Genomic DNA, 17,333 nt, shown 5'->3' on the forward strand with positions numbered 1-17,333 from the left:
AACCCCCTTTTTGAAATAACGTTACATTCTCCCTGCTTGGGTATCGCGGGTGAACTTCTTCTTCGTGGTCTTTTTCCTTCTTCTTCTTCGCATCAATGTCCTGCACACTGTATGCCTGCACGCTGTACACTGCCCTCCACAGGCGTAGGTGCCGTTACTCACTAACGTTCACAGTCAAAATTAACATTTTCCTAAATAATATTTTTGATAATTGTATTAATAACACATTCTTTGATAACAGGTACATTTATTAGCGATTTGAAGCTGACATAATCAATGTCTGTGTAAAAAAATCACCAGTACATCCATATTGAGTAACTACAATTGTTTTATTGTCAAGTTCTACACATTAAGTATAATACTACTTCCGGTCCTTCAAAATAAAGGTTTTACAACAGCTAAAGTTACGATTTCTGGCCACTGGGGGACAGTGAATACTCCATGTATATATCATTAAAACCATGGCGCTAACTGTTCCAGTGAACATATCAAAACAAAACTTTTCTTTTTTTTTTTTTTAACACGGAGAAAAACAATACAGAAAAACAAAAACAAGATGTGTAATACATTTATACAATTATACATGCAATTATACAATTATAATGTATAACCCTGCACAATGTACTGTGTTATTTCAGTTTGATCTATTTGGCCATTTATTCTCATTACTATTATTATTTTGTACATACAGAAAATGTTGGTTTACATAACATTTTCAAAAGATGTGCATGTTTGGGGGGGGGGGGGGGGGGGGGGGACTGCAACACATCATTAGATGTCCGCTGCTACCACACAGTGTTAATATCAGTAACCAATAATCACAAATAAAACCACTACTGTTCATACATGTATCAATTGTTACAATCATAGATTATTAGATAACTTGTTCCTAAGCTGATACTGTAGCAGTCTGTATGAATAATCAAGAACACCACCGCCCCCTGGTGGTCACAGTCAGGAGCTACACCCCAAAGCAGCTCAGTAAACATGAAACTCTCCGCCGGAAGTGTTTGAGAAGCGGATCATTTTTCCTGGCTGATCAGATGACTTGCTCAGATTTATGGGCTGTGTCATATTTCCGAAACAAACAGTTAAACTCTGTGACCACTGGAGGGCAACAAACACTCACGATAACCGGCGTCCACACGACCGTCATGTCAGACATAAGAGCATGCTGATACTTCCGGTAAACACCTTCAAAATAAAATTTACAAATTAAGGATCGATAGGGATGAGCACTTTTACCACTTGAATATGGATGTTGCGCTCACAGAAGACCTTACGAGGTTCAGACTGTGGCATGGTTGCGAGGTTTTCAGCGCGTTGAATCGAGCTAACGATACTCCTCCGTCGCCACACTTTTGCTTTGAAAGGTCTGCGTGTTACTTCCGTTTTCTGTAGCGTTAGTTAGCATCTACTAGCGGCTCACACAGAAACACCACCATGGCAGCGGAGTGCGAGTGAGTTTGTTGACAACATGTCTAAGTTTTGGCCTCAACACTCAAAGATATTTAATGACATCCAGTTTATTTGGTCCACAGCTGATCTGTGGTCAGTGTCCTCCCAGTAAAATCTGATGACATGGAGCCAAGCAGCTATAAGATAGCTTAGCTAATGTGTATGAGCTAACTAAGCTACCGTTAGCCTGTTTTCTGTGAACGGTTAGCAGTTATAAAAGAGAATAAAAGGCGGCGCGAGTTAAACATTGTGTTGTTTTCTCCGCAGTGTGCAGTGTGAGATCGAGGTGCTGCAGTCGATCTATCTGGATGAACTGCTGGTCAACAGGAGGGAGGACGGGTGAGACACAGTTAGCTGAAATATCACTTAGCTTCACAAGTTTGGGCTTTAAATTCAGATTATTTGGAGACCAGGTTAAATGTGAGGACGCATACAAGTGAACCAACTCTGTAGTCCGAACTCTGAATGCTGCTTGGACCCGTAACGATGCTCCAGGTTCACCTGAAGCCAAACCTTTGGCTCACACACCTGCAGAGTTGGTTACATAAAGAACCAGAACATCCAAGTCCTGAAGACAGAAACTGGCTCAGGTCCTTCTTTGTTTGGCTGTTTCCATGTTCCTGCTTCTTCTCCAGCTCTCACAACAAACACTGTGCTGTCTACATTTATTTGAAAGCGTTTGTTACTTTGTGGATTCTCATAAATAATACAAACTATAATCAGCTCCATAATTAAAGCATCAAATCCTCACTAATTAAAACCCTAATAATGTCCTATATATTATGTCCTGAGTACTTGAAGTATATTTTGATGTTAATACTTTTACAACTTTCTAATTATTCTGGTTGCAACATTTTTGGTAATGCCAGTTAAAACACGGTACGTGATAAAGTATGACAAACACATTTAATCTGGTATAAAAACACCCACAGACCTTCCTGCAGCTCACAGCGCTCAGTGCTCAGTGCTGTGGTGATGAGCAGAGCTGGTGCACACATTAAAGTCACACACAGTTTCCACAGACACCGCAGGGTGTCTGCACAGGCCTTGTTGGTATTTGATGGTACTTCAGTCTGCTTTGGCTCCAGTGTTTTGGTTCTGTTGTTAAAGCTGTTGATGTGTTGCGTCCTCCAGGAACTTGGAGGTGAGCCTGGTCCTGTACCCGTCCACAGCTGAGGACTCTGTCTCCCAGTTTGTCCGACTCACTCTGACTTTGACTCTCGATCAGCAGGTATACTCTCCTTTATCGTATCCTGCTCCCAGACTGAGCTACAGTATCAGTATAATATCACCAGACATATATATATTTATATTTTTTACATATGTTGGAGTCTAACTGACTATTGGTAGTAAAAGTGTTGGAACTGGTCCAGTAGATCACCTCAGCCAGCAGCCACCAAACGGGCTGCAATGGCTGCAACGTCATCCTTTGGGACAACTGCACCTGATCACAGTAGGTCCACTAAAAGAGCTTGTTTGATCCACTGACAGGCTCAGAGTGTTATTCTAAGTGTGTGACAGCATCATGGAAAGGATCCCTACAGAGAGAGACCTGGAAGATCCTTTTGGTTTAACCACAAACAGCACACACACCAGACTACATTCACTAAAACAGGGGTTTTAGAGAACAGGACACAGGAGCTGCTGCTCTGCTGCTGCCTTGATCGTTTACTTTGTTTGTGCTACTGTGTGATCTGAACTGACCCTTTAAAACACCAAAATCACACAATAGCATAAACAATGTAACCGATCAAGGCAGCAGTAGATCAGCAGCTCACATGTTCTGCATGTCTGCACGGCCGTTCCAGGTCTCTCTCTGTAGGGATCCTTTCCATAATGCTGTCACACACTTAGAATAACACTCTGAGCTGCTGGCTGAGGTGATCTACTGGACCAATTCCAACATTTCCTCTACCTACCAGACATCCAGACTTTAAACACCAGAGTTCTCCTCTAGAGCTCAGCTCACTTAAAGAAATACTAATGACCATAAATAATGTTTGACTCTTTCCTCTCTGCTTTGTATCCTTAGTATCCCTCATCTTCTCCAGCCATCTCCATTCATAACCCGCGGGGGCTTTCTGATGACAAACTCAGCAGGTAAGGAACTGAAGCCGAAATCTGTCTCTGCGATTTGCTTAAATTTTAACACGCAGTGTAAAATCCTGTAATCATGTGCAAACCTTTTCTCTTAGTGTCCAGAAGTGTCTTCAGTTGGAGGCTCAGTCCTGCCTGGGTTCACCAGTGTTGTATCAGCTCATAGAGGTCACTACATTTAGTGTTTTTACACACACACACACACACACACATACACATTTATATGCATATTTAAGAGAATTGAAACATTAAGATGATGATCTACAGTTTCCATATTTGGAACCGCTCTCCTCTGTTTGTCTCTTCCAGAAAGCGAAAGAAATCCTGACTGAAAGTAATATTCCTCATGGAAACTGTGTCATTTGCCTCTATGGCTTTAAGGTACGTTGTTTCCCTTTAGGGCTGGGTGATGTCTGATGAGTGGAAATAGGACAATGTCCACAGTGAAACACCACCCTGGACAAAGGTTCCTTTGGGAACACATATATACATACTGAACAAAAGTTTGGCCCTGAGTCAGATGTTAGTTATCTTACTTATCTAGAAGCCATAGATCTTCCATTGGTTGTTGATTTCGGCAGATTCAAAAATATTCAGGGAGAAAACAATTTGTGTGATTAGAGAGAAGTGGAAAGTCCCTTTTTTCTTTGTGTTTTACAATTTACAGTGATCTTGAAAGGGTTATACATTCTGGTGTACAGAAGATTTTTGTGTCTTTAAGTCCTGGAAAAGAAGGCAATAAAATCATCATTCACTTATACGGTGATAATATGTCAGTGTTGTGTTTACAACTTCCACATGTGGCTGGAAAGGTAGTTCATGCAGGATTTAAACAGTCTCTTTCCAGGAACATTCCTAAACTCTGCATCTGCTCTGCATGGGTTAATGTATACGTCTTCAGGAGGGGGAGACGTTCACTAAGACGAGCTGCTACCACTACTTCCACTGCCACTGCCTCGGTCGCTATGTCAGCCACTCTGAGAGCGAGCTCCGCCAGAGGGAGAAGGAGTTAGAGGAGGACAAGACCAGAGACAGAACAGACCATCAGGTCAGATATCAGCTTGAGACATCTGCTCAAAAATCTCTTCTTCATAAGCTGTTTAAAGGGTACTTCAGCTATGTTATAGCTGGGCCTTATTTTTTTTTTATATATTTTCAGCTGGCAGCCTGTATTCCTCTTGGTCATCTCGTCCAATCATAGTACGCTGAGTGTTTGTTTCAGCCACCGACAGGCTCAGATAGAAAGGATCCCTACAGAGAGAGACCTGGAAGATCCTTTAGGTTTAACCACAACCAGCCGTTATATCTCTCTCTGCACACACACCAGACTGCTGTCAGACACTGAGAATAACAATCTGAGCCTGTCAGTGGTTAAAACAAACACTCTTACTGGACCTACTTTATGCTGTTGCCACAAAACATTACTTTGCAGCCCTTTTAGCTGCTACCGGCTGAGGCTATCCTCTGGATTCCAAGACTTTTTGTACCTATTAGTCATTCAGACCCCAAAAGATGCGAAAACAACACCCAGGTTTAAAAATGCCTGAGTTCTCCTCTGACTGATTCTCCTGACAGGAGCTGACTGTGGTGTGCCCGGTGTGTAGAGAGCCGCTGATATACGATGTTGATCAGCTTCTGTCCTCCCCTGCACCCCAGCTGCCTGAGGTAAAACTGTCCTCTAACTGTCCTCCACTTTTACCATCTTGTAGTTTAGCTGTTTCCAAGGTCAAGAAGAAACTTTCACACATCGACTGTTTGAAAAAATCTAAACATTAAAAGATGTTTGTACTTTTCCCTCAGCTGGATGAAGCAGCGATTGGTTCACATTTTCAACAGAAGTGGTGTGAACTTCAGAAACTTTTGGAAAGACAGAGGTCAAAAGGTGGGATCATTGACCCAGAGGTGGAATCGAATCGTTTTCTCATCCATATCAATGAGGTAAGACTGAATCAGGAGGAAGAGTTAAAAATACAAACTCAGCAAAAGGTAGGAACTCTTTTTAGCAGCTTTTCAGGCAGAAATAAATAAAGTACCAAAAACTAAGACAGAGTGAGATGTCTTCCATTACAGTTATACAACCTCAGGGTTTATGCCTCACTCCCCAGTGAGAGCAGTGTGCTGCCATTACCGGCCAAATGAGGACATGCAAGACAACTTCCACAGAAGTGACTGTGTGTAGTTGAAGATTAAATGTTTATTTGTTTTACTCGGATACAGTAAGGTTTATAAATTTAAGTGTAGTATGATTTCAGATATATTCAGAAAAATTGTCTTTTTTGCTGTCAAATAAGAAGATGGATGTCAGATTTATCTCTGAGAAGCTGAAAGCAGGGGCAAACTGCCTGACTAGTTCATCCATCTTATTTACACCGTTCCTATACAGTGTTATAGATACAGAAACACTTACAGTGATGCATGTCAACTCCCACAGGCTCCATCTGGTGCTGAAAATGGAAGTCTGGACACAGACGTCCCCCCAGTACCCTCTGCTTCAGATGTGTCCTCAGATGGGCCTGGCATCAGAGCAGACCGGTTTGATCCTGGACTTTCCAGCTGCAGAGGCGGTCAGGGCCAGAGGCGTCAGAACCAGGTGAGGGGGCCGAGGAGAGGGGGGAGGTCCAGACCACAGCATGGGAGAGCCACCCCCATTACAGAGCACCTGGACAAACTCTCTCTGTCCTCAGACTGCCCTGAAGGACAAATAAAAGCCAAAGTTCAGGGTAACCATGGCCAGCAGATGCAAATAAATGCAGAATCGTGCCAATCTAATACTAGCAGGGACGTCTACGGGCAGCAAGAGACCCTGATGGCTCCAGGCGACCAGGCAGCCTTGGAAACTGAATACCCGAAAGATGCTGCAGAGTCTGCAGGAGGCCGTGGCCATCGGGGAAGGAGAAGGGGTCCTCACCGATCTGTCCCACACACAGGGGCCCCTGGGCCTGCGCACTACCACTGGGACGGGCGAGCTTCAAGAAGCAGGGGAGGGGCCAGTAACCTGTACGGCAGAGGAGGGGGGCCCCGCAGGGGTCACGGCAGGGGCTTCCATCACAAGGTGGTGGAGAGAGAGAGGGGAAGGGAAGAGGTGCTATGACAAAGGGCAACAGGAGGGCCAGTGAACAAACGTATGTGTGCCTCCATCATCAGTTTGCATAGATTAAAGCCCTGCACCAGAGGTGACCTTCACCGTAGTCCCCTCTCCTCCTCTACATCGCCGTTATCCTGGTCTCTGGTATGCACTTTCATGCACACTGATATCACACACAGATGGTTGTTGCTGTTTGTTGTGGTGCAATATGACTTGAAAAACAAATTACAAATTAAACCTTCTCTGGGTGTCAGAGTGGTACAGTGTGTCTGCATTTCCTTTAACTTTGAAACACGATAATAAATATGCTGTAGGAACTTTTAGCATAGTTTATTATCCACCACATTCATCAGGAAAATATCGTACTTGTTACTCCATTACATTTATCTGACAGCTATAGGAACTGGTTACTTTACAGACTAAAATGTTAAAAACATATAGAGGGCTTTTTGAAAATAATTACAAATAATTAAATTATAAAGTAAAGTTAACCGGCCAAGCAACTACAAAAGTCTAAATCTGGTTCACAGGTAAATTCATCAGTAATAATAATCAGATAATAAACAGATAATAGTAATAATAATAGATTTTTTACTACTAAAGGTGATTTTAAAAAAGATCCTCATAAGATGAGCCTTTATTGATCCTTTATTAAATAACTGGGCAACTGTTTTGGGGCCCTAGAAGGCTACATGTTTGCAACCTGATGTTTATAAATTGATAAAGCCCATTCCAACTGTTTAATACTGAATGCTGCACATGGGGCACAGTAACAGCACTTATAGGGGGCTTAAGGTGACACTCCATCTGGTGGAAGAACCTTTGGTTGAGATACAGTTTTAAATCTTTGTTTCAGTTTATTTTGTTTGGAAGACAAACAGCTTGGTAACAGCTCAAACTAATGACTTGCCTTAATCTTAAAATAATGATATACTTAATCCAAATAGTCCCCTGCTGGACCACCCCTGCACTGGCAGAGTTTAATGAGAAAGGTCAACAATGTGTTCAGCTGTGGATGAACTACATCTAGCCAAGCTATGGAACCTACTGGTGGACACGACAAGAAGAAGAATCAAAATAGTGACATAATAGCGCAAAATATAATGTATATCTCAAAATAAGAGCCTTTTTGAGGTACTAAGCCATTATTTTGAATAAATTTGTCGTAATGATATTTTCCCCATCACGTTGGCTTTAAACGACGTGTTGCAAAGGTTCATGGGAGCTGTAGTCAAACGGTAAAGCAGGCGGAACCTACCAGAACGCCGACGCCATCTTGGCAGTTTCTGTGCTGGAAGACCAGCCCCTCTGGGTAATCTGCGCAGGGTCGCAGAGGCGTGTTGTTGTTTTCAAAACGACTGAGGTGCCGACTGGCGGGAGTGAGTTTCACAAAAGCCACAATAACAACAAGGACTCTGAACTCAAAATGGATGTAGACATGGACTGTAGTCACCTGGAAAGTGAGCGGAGTGAGTTGGACGGCAGCATCCCGGCTGCGTGTTCGTCCAACGGCAGTGGCGGGGAGGAGGACGAGGCGGAGGCCCTCTGTCGTCTGAGGGAAGCCGGGGGCTCGAGTAGCCACCACATGCCGGGCGGAGGTGGAGTGCTCTGCGGCGGCAGGGAGCAAGAAGTGTCGGTCGAAATTGGAGAGACGTATTTATGCCAACGAGCCGACAAGACATGGCGTGAGTGATGTCTCTGTTCTTCTTGATTAGTCCCAATTTAAGTTGGTATTAACACCAGCAGGTTAACGGAAATCTGCTTCGTTTGGGGAGATATTCACATAAGACTCCATTATAATTAAAATGTTTTTTTTTTATTGTTTTACTTTCGTCGTAATTAAACGATTTTTGATTCACAAATTGTCATTAGGGCTTTCTCTAAAATTCGGCAGAGACGATACGGCCATAACAGTGGAAACATCAGGCGAGCCAATTCTCAAAGTTGAAATTTCACTGGAATAAATGGGCTAATGAAGCAGTTTGGAGGATTATGTGATTACCGAATCAAACAATAGCTCAACACATGTCAAGCCACGTTTTATCAGGTGAAATAACAGTAAGTATGTTTCCTAATAAACAAAGAGGAATTAAAGTTGTAGAAATCTGAATGGAGTTTGGTGGGACCCCCCATTCAGAAGCTATAGAGCTTGAATCTGAACATGGCAAAAAAAAAAATACTGGTGATAAACTGCTGTGTTGGACTAAACACTCATTAACTGATCTTGCTTTCTTTTCAGATACGGCAGAGGTTATTCAATCCCGACTTAATGAACAGGAGGGCAGGGAGGAGTTCTATGTTCATTATGTAGGATGTGAGTACATCACTAATTCTTGGTATGCTCATGAATGAAGTGCACACTACTAAACCTTTACAGTTACATAATCAATGTTGATTTCTTCATCACCCCTCCTCCACTCTCATTCCTTACATATACTTTTCTAAATTTGCCCACACCGTCTGTATCATCCCCTCACTCACCGCTTCTTTGGCATGCAGTCAACAGACGCCTAGATGAGTGGGTGGGCAAGGCTCGCCTGGCACTCACAAAGACGGTGAAGGACGCAGTGAGGAAGAGCACAGAAATCGGAGGCGTTGGTGATTTGGGTGAACAGCCGGAAAGAAAAATCACTCGAAACCAGAAGCGCAAACATGATGAGATCAACCATGTACAGAAGGTAGAGACACTTTGTTTTTTTTTGCTTCATTTTAATTTTGTTTTATTTATTTGTTTATCTGATTGAATTTTCCTTGGCAGACGTATGCAGAGATGGATCCAACAACAGCTGCCCTGGAGAAGGAGCATGAAGCGGTATGAAGTGTCTGTGTGTGTTTTTTGAGTTTCTCTTTTTAAATATTACAAACAGAGAGAGCGAATATAACAACCCTAATCTGCTGCTCTCAACATTCACTTCACTGCTGCTGTTTTCTCTACATTAATTGGTCAAACTGGCTCATCAATTTACTGCTTAAGTTCTTAAAAGTATTGTCATTTTTGTTTTTTGTCTCTCAGATCACCAAAGTAAAATATGTGGATAAAATCCAGATAGGAAACTTTGAGATTGATGCGTGGTACTTCTCACCGTTTCCCGAGGACTACGGCAAACAGCCCAAGCTGTGGATCTGCGAGTACTGCCTTAAATACATGAAGTACGAGAAGACCTTCAGACATCACCTGGTCAGTGCTGCTTTCACTTGAGCTGTAGGGAATTTTGTGCCTCTTGTGGGATTGTAACGTTTAAGTTTTACAGTCTTCATGTTTTTTGTAAACCAGGATGTCAGCTGTTTGAGTCCTCTCAGAGTTCTGTTGGATGTCCTGACAGATGCCTTGAGTTTTTACTGTACTAAGATAACTGACGTTGGTGCATTTTCTACACACGTGAAATCCAAATCCTATAAAGTTTAGTACCAAGATGAAGAATTAACTGCAATTATATGCTGTTTTACACATCTTTTGCACCCCAAATACAAGAAGTTTGACCTTTTGACCTTTGTCTCCTCAGTCCAATTGTCAGTGGAAGCAGCCTCCAGGCAAAGAAATCTACAGAAGGAGCAACATATCAGTGTATGAAGTGGATGGACGGGACCACAAGGTGAGTACATCTGGGAAGATGAGAGCTGCTCAATGTTAAATAATATGGATTTGTGTGTCTCTCACTCTGTGTTTCGGTCATTTGAGTTTAAGAAAAGCAAATCAGTTGATTCTGTTTTGGTCTCTGTTTGCAGATCTACTGTCAGAATCTCTGTCTACTAGCGAAACTATTTCTCGACCACAAGACACTTTATTTTGATGTGGAGCCCTTTATCTTCTATATCCTCACTGAAGTCAACAAACAAGGAGCGCACATCGTTGGCTACTTCTCCAAAGTAAGGCTTGTTGCACATGTTTTATTTTATCCTTGGACTCACTGATGTTGTCTCTTAAAGATATCCTGTGGTGTTTTCTCATAAACACTGTATGTATCCTTGTTGAGCTGATTTTAGATAATATTTGTGAACCTGTATTGTTTACATCCATGTGTTTCTTGGCATGTTGCCCACACGGCCTGTCGATCAGTTGGAGCGATGTGTGCACTCATATAAACATGGCTCCACAGCACTAGTAGTAAAACTCTACAGACCAGCTGTACTTCCTGTTTGCTCAACACTTGAAAGTAGAATCCTAAACAACAGTTTCTAATAACTTCTGTCTTTTGGTTTTCAGGAGAAAGAGTCTCCAGATGGGAACAACGTGGCGTGTATTCTCACACTGCCACCTTACCAGCGCAGAGGCTATGGAAAGTTCCTCATAGCCTTTAGTAAGTCAGACACAATGACAGTGTGTGTGTGTGTGTGTGTGTGTGTGTGTGTGTGTGTGTGTGTGTATCAGCGCTATATCTAATGATTACATTTTACTAATGATGAACTGTATTAACAGCCTTTTCTTTTAACTGAGTCCATTAGTACAGTGGTCCCTCGTTTACTGCAGGGTTACGTTCTAAAAATAACCCGCAATAGGCGAAATCCGCGAAGTAGTCAGCTTTATGTTTTACAATTACTATATATATTTTAAGGCTGTAAAACCCCTCACCATACAGTTTAGACACTTTTCTCAGACAGGCATTAACATTTTCTCACATTTATCTCTTGTTTGTTTGTCTCACAAACAGGCAGCACTTAAAAGTCACACTGCTAGAGATTGAACATTTATGTAAATTTGGCAAGCCGAACGCATTCTGTACTGTACAGAGACACGGCACGGAGATTGATTGACATTGGTCTACAGTCCCTTAGCCAATCAGGACGCAGAACACAATGCGCGTTCATACACTGTAAAAAAAAAAAGCATGCAAAAATCCGCGAAACAGCGAGGCCGCGAAAGGTGAACCGCGTTATAGCGAGGGACTACTGTAATATGTTAACCTATAAACTGTCGTAAATGACGAACAATCTTTCTTTGTTCATGACAAAAGCAAAATTCTAAATCTTCATTTGATAGTAATATGAAATAGAACGTCACTTTATTATATAGCATCACCGTTCGCCACATCAGTTTCTTATTTTTAGTTAATCAGTCGCACATCAACATTGTTAGTCTGATTTCCTTTCAATTAGCTGTTCAGCCAAGTTATTTAAGCAGGAGTCTGCATGTGACTGTGTGCAGGTTATGAGCTGTCTAAGCTGGAGAGTGCAGTTGGTTCTCCAGAGAAGCCTCTGTCCGATCTGGGGAAGCTGAGCTACAGAAGTTACTGGTCTTGGGTCCTGCTGGAGATCCTGAGGGACTTCAGAGGAACGCTGTCCATCAAAGACCTCAGGTAGTTACATAACATAACAGCCATCGTCTCTTCTTTTGAACCGCAGCTCTGATTTTCATGCTCACATCAGACTCTTCTCCTTTTTTCCCCTCAGCCAGATGACCAGCATCACGCAGAGTGACATCATCAGCACGCTGCAGTCGCTCAATATGGTGAAGTACTGGAAAGGTCAGCACGTTATCTGTGTGACGCCCAAACTGGTGGAGGAGCATCTGAAGAGTGCCCAGTACAAGAAGCCACCTATAACTGGTGAGTCCAGACACAAACTGCCATCGATCACATTGCTTTATTTCCTTATTTCTGATGTAGTGGTAACATTAACAAATAAACCCACACTAATGATACATAGGGTTTGAGGATAACTCTAAACTTTGGTCCTATTTTTAGATGTTTTGGGTTTGAAATGACTGGAAGGTACAAAAACTTTTGGAATTGTCTCAGTCTGCAAATAGGCTGTAACAGCTGTAGTGTAATGCCCCGGGGGAATTGTTCCAGATAAAAATATGTCCACTAAGACTCCTTGTTTTTGCCACAGACAGGTTGAGACTAGTATTTTAAGTGTCTGACAACATTATGGAAATGATCCCTACAGGGATAAGCCTGTAAGGTCCTTTTGGTTTAACCAAGAACAGCCATTTAAACCATTTAAAACAGTGAAGTCATGGATGGATGGATGGATAGATACTTTATCCATCTCCTAGGGGAAGTTCAGGACACATCAAAAGTTAGACAGACGTCGGACAGCACAGACATGATAGAGTAAACTCATTTCCTGAGTCTAATTCCATCTCAGACTCGTCAAAACGTTCCTGCTGTACTGATTGTGTTGAATTAGACGTCTAAATTGTGATACTGTGTCTTCGCTTTTTCTGTCAGTCATCTCATGAAGCTCGTCTCATCTGTGTATTCTTTCTCGATGTCTCGTCTCCTTCTCAGTGGACACTATGTGTTTGAAGTGGGCGCCCCCGAAAAACAAACAAGCCAAGCTGTCTAAGAAGTGAGCGGCGGAGCCAGTGACGCCGCATCTGTCCATCAGTCAACCTGTGCATATCATCTGCCAAGTACCCCTTTTATGTCTAACCAGCAAACCCTGCTGGTATGAAAACTCCTTGTATATAGCTGTTAGTAGCATCTGTCAGTATTTTCTTAAAATATATATAATGCAAAAAACCCACTCGTGTCTCCTGATTCCTTCTTTCTTTCCCGAGTATCAGCGTGCCTAATTTGTAATGGGGGTTGAACCATTGTGAGTGCGGCTGTACGGGCTTCATGTGTAGATGATATTACAGCTGTAATTCAGTTGATTTTGTCGATCAGCGTTATCGCGGGATTTGACCCAGAAATCATCACTACACTGGACAAACCTCTTCATATTGGATTTTAATTGTACTTTCTTGTATTTTATAGATAAAATTTGTAAAAAAAAAAAACAATGTGAAAATAAAATGAGAATAATATAAAACACAAGAAGCACTAAAATCCAATATGAAGAGAGGCGTCCTATTTGTCTGGTGTAATAATTTCTGGTATTGATTTGGAGTCACAGCATCAGATCACATTAAAAAATCACTTCTCCAAAAAAGTGTTAATAACAAAGTATAAAAATCAGAATTACTTTAATAATCCCCAGGGGGAAATTGCTTTTTGTTACACACAGCTCCAAAAGAATAAGAATAAGAATAAGAAGACACATACAAGAATACAATCAAGCAGTGAAATCCACTATAATGAGGTGTGACCCATTTGTCTAATAGTTTTTTTTAGTTCTTTTATTGATATTGGAGACCCTGCCTCACATTAGATCAAAAATCTGAATTTTCTGTATTCTATAAAAATGTTCCTAAAAAAATAGAAGTACAAAGGTCCAGTATAAAGAGCTGAGTCATACCTGTCTAGTCATCAATAATTGAATTGATTGTAATTTTTTAAACGTAAAACATGAAAATCCTTTAAAAAGAGGTGCATCCATTATGTCATTTCTGATATTGATTTAATCACCACCCCACGTTACATTTGAAGTGATCCAATTAATCCTGTGAAAGCTGTTAAGACTTTTGGCCTCAAGTTGCCGTAGCAACCTGCAAAATAAGTTAACTTATGAATTTACCTGAGCAGACTGTTGCTATGGCAACTTGCAGGCGAAAATAAACAGTTTTGATGCGTCCAAAGCAAACACACAAAGGGAAGAGGCTGTGTTCGGACCTTCTCTCTTTTCCTCCAGTACAGAGAAGACAGGATGGACCCAGAGGAGATCACACGGTCCCTGAGGTACACTCACACACACCCAGAGGTTTAAAGTTGTTTCAGTGGGCTGTTTGAACAATTAGTATTCATTTCTGACTTAGGATGCAGTGGTCTGTGTGATGACAATGACACAACAATAATAATAATAATAATGATCTATTTAAGAGTTTGATGTAAAGAAAATACAGTCCAATTCAAGTGAAATATGAAATATGTACTTTTTATATATAACCATATATCATTTTTCATATGAACCTATGTTTGTTGGATTCTTAAAAGAACATGCTGTGTATGGGGACTTTTACAGCAGTGTTTTTTCTATGAATTTGTGTTATTACTACTTTTAGTAGCAGCATTAAAAGTCAAATCTAAAAGTCGAATATCTATCTTAATGCTTCGATTAAAGAAAAACAGGCCTAAGGATAGAAAAACAAATGTTTTTATTTGACTTTCTCTGAAATTTTATCAGTATTATCGCATAGTATTGCACAGTATTATCAAGCATTACAAAGGTAGTCATGTAAAATATAAAAAGCACTAAAATCCAATGTAAAAAAGTGCTTCCTATCTGTCCTGTGCAGTAATAATTTATGGTTTTGACAATCTCTGTGTCACATTACATGAAAGAAACTGAATAAGGTTCATAAATATTCCATAAAACTACTTTCCAAACAAAAATAAAGTGGTATGATGGCAACATTCTAGTATTGAGCTGGAGTCAGTGGAGCAAATTACAGGAAAGCCATTCTTTGTTGTTAAAATATTAATATGTGATATGAATAACACAACAGAAACCAAAATAAGTGTTCTTCATGGAATCAATATACCGTATTTACCGGACTATAAGCCGCTACTTTTTTCCCACGCTTTGAACCCTGCGGTTTATACAACGATGCGGCTGATCAATAGATTTCTCTTCGCTAACGGCCACCAGGGGGCGCCGGAAGTGCAAAAACGAGACAGACGCAAAGAAGAAGACGCTAGTTTTTGGCGCGACACGCAAAATATTTTTCACACGAGGTGCGTGAGGGAGAAGTTGTGAGGATCTTCAACTGCGACACTGAAGAAGACTTCAGGAGGAGGAGGAGGATGAATAAAAACATTAATGACTTCTGTTTTGTTCAATCAGCCATTTTACTGCACCGTTTGGAAACAATTAAGGTATGTAAACATTTACAAAATCTTTCTGTGTAAATATCTCATTTCACAACGTATATATCTGCGGGGTATAGTCTGGTGCGGCTAATATATGTAAAAATATTCTTTTCTTTTAAAGTTTAGTGGGTGCGGCTTATATTCCGATGCGCTCTATAGTCCGGTAAATACGGTAGTATATTTTCTAAATCACAGTTTTTGCTGATGCTGTGAAGTGGGCATGGAAAAACACTGTTTCTGTGTCAGGTAAACAGTAATTTACTGAGTGGGCCTCCTGAAGGGGACATACATCTTAAAAATGATCAACACTGTGATCAAATTGAGGGGAATAAAGGATCTAAGTTCAGTATCAGACCAGGTTTACCACAGACCCCATCACCTCAGTCCAGCCTGATGTTACTATGATGATGCACACATGGGGGCAGCAGTGCTCTGACTATGAACACTGCTGGTTCAAAAAAAGCCACCAATGTTATTGTAATCAACTACACTTTCAGAGCAGCACATTTCTCTGTAAAAGCCCCTGTTTTAAGATGACTTACATCAGTCTGACACAGTGATGTGTGATCATTTTGTCAGAGGAGCCTCTGTTAGGATTCAAGGAACTTTATTTGTCATACCAACACACGTCTACAGATGGGGAGGTACGAAATTACGTTCTCAGGTCCCGTTTTAAGCCAAGATAAATATCAAATAACAAATAAAATATAAAAAATAGAGGTCCTGTATAAAATAAAATAGAAGTCCTTGGTGCAGGTAGGTGTGTGTGTGTGTGGGATGTACAGAGCACCACCAGAGTTCAGCAGGTAATGCTTAATGCATTAAAGTTAAAATGCTTTAATGCATTAAAGGTTAATGGTGTAGGCTCCTTAATTCACCTAACATAAGATAAACTAAGGTGATTCCACTTAATGCCTGCTTTAATTTGGTGCCTTAGAATCTGTTTGTTAACAAAAATAAGGTAATGATCAGCTGATAATATCTTTTAATGTTTTGACAGCTCTTGATTTGTTATCTAGTTATTTGTACAGTGTAAATATGTACTTTGGTATAATCTCTAATTCCTACACTAAGCACAGACTGCACTGTGCTTCAGAAGCCTTTTATTGCTTTTATGAAGTAAAGCCCATCGTGACAGACTAACAGACAGACCAATTGAATAACTGACAAATAGATAGAGAGACAGTTAGACATACGAATTGACTGGTTAACAGACATACAGAAAGATAGACAGACAGACAAAAAGAGACAGGCAGACAGACTGACAAACAGACTAATTGACTGAGTGCAAGACAGACATACAGACATACAGACCAACTGAAAGAAAGATAGACAGACAAAATGACAGACAGATACAGACCAATAGAACTGACAGAAAAACAGACCACACAAAGTGAATGATAAACAGACAGATAGAAATAACACAGCAGGCAGACAGACCAACAGACAAACCAACTGACTGATTGAGTGAGAAACGGTCACATCAACAGACAGACCAACAAAAAACAGACTGATAGACACAGACAGATCAGCAAGTAAAAAGACCTACAGACCGAATGACAAAAATGAACTGACAGACAGACAAAAAGACACGTCAACAGACAGACCAACAAAAAACAGACATATAGACAGAAAGACAGACCAATTGACTGAGTGCAAGACAGACAGACAGACATACATACTAATTGACTGTGACAGACAGGAAGACAGAGAGAAAGAGACAGACAGACCAATCGAACGAGTGACAAATAGATAGACAGACAGAGACAAAAACAGACGGATAGACAGAGACAATTAGGCAGACCATTTGACTGACTGTCGGATAGACCAATTGACTGACATAGACAGACAAACTTAACAACAGACATATAGGTAGACAAACAGGTCCAATAAAAGAGTCCTATGTATGTATGTACATATTTCATGTGTTTCTCTTTACATTAATCTCTAATGGCTTGTGTTAATGTTCATGTAATGTATTCTGACCAAGTGAACAACAG

The 17,333-nt window shown here is 41.0% G+C and overlaps 2 protein-coding genes across 2 annotated transcripts; both read left to right on the forward strand.

The window, feature by feature from the left end:
* The first annotated feature begins 1,421 nt into the window (after positions 1-1,421).
* On the forward strand, positions 1,422-6,895 carry rnf25 (ring finger protein 25). Its single transcript, XM_070847146.1, has 10 exons — positions 1,422-1,460; positions 1,726-1,797; positions 2,593-2,689; positions 3,491-3,558; positions 3,654-3,723; positions 3,865-3,936; positions 4,457-4,603; positions 5,131-5,220; positions 5,356-5,493; positions 5,987-6,895. Exons 1-10 carry the CDS (start codon positions 1,444-1,446, stop codon positions 6,644-6,646), a joined length of 1,431 nt encoding a protein of 476 aa, XP_070703247.1. The 5' UTR covers positions 1,422-1,443; the 3' UTR covers positions 6,647-6,895.
* A 1,094-nt stretch (positions 6,896-7,989) lies between these two features.
* On the forward strand, positions 7,990-13,101 carry kat8 (K(lysine) acetyltransferase 8). Its single transcript, XM_070847960.1, has 11 exons — positions 7,990-8,325; positions 8,880-8,954; positions 9,140-9,318; positions 9,399-9,452; positions 9,654-9,818; positions 10,144-10,233; positions 10,367-10,507; positions 10,845-10,938; positions 11,784-11,934; positions 12,029-12,183; positions 12,871-13,101. Exons 1-11 carry the CDS (start codon positions 8,067-8,069, stop codon positions 12,933-12,935), a joined length of 1,428 nt encoding a protein of 475 aa, XP_070704061.1. The 5' UTR covers positions 7,990-8,066; the 3' UTR covers positions 12,936-13,101.
* The last annotated feature ends 4,232 nt before the right edge of the window (positions 13,102-17,333 follow it).

The sequence above is a fragment of the Pempheris klunzingeri genome, chromosome 17 (genome assembly GCF_042242105.1).
Source record: "Pempheris klunzingeri isolate RE-2024b chromosome 17, fPemKlu1.hap1, whole genome shotgun sequence".
Classification (NCBI taxonomy): domain Eukaryota; kingdom Metazoa; phylum Chordata; class Actinopteri; order Acropomatiformes; family Pempheridae; genus Pempheris; species Pempheris klunzingeri.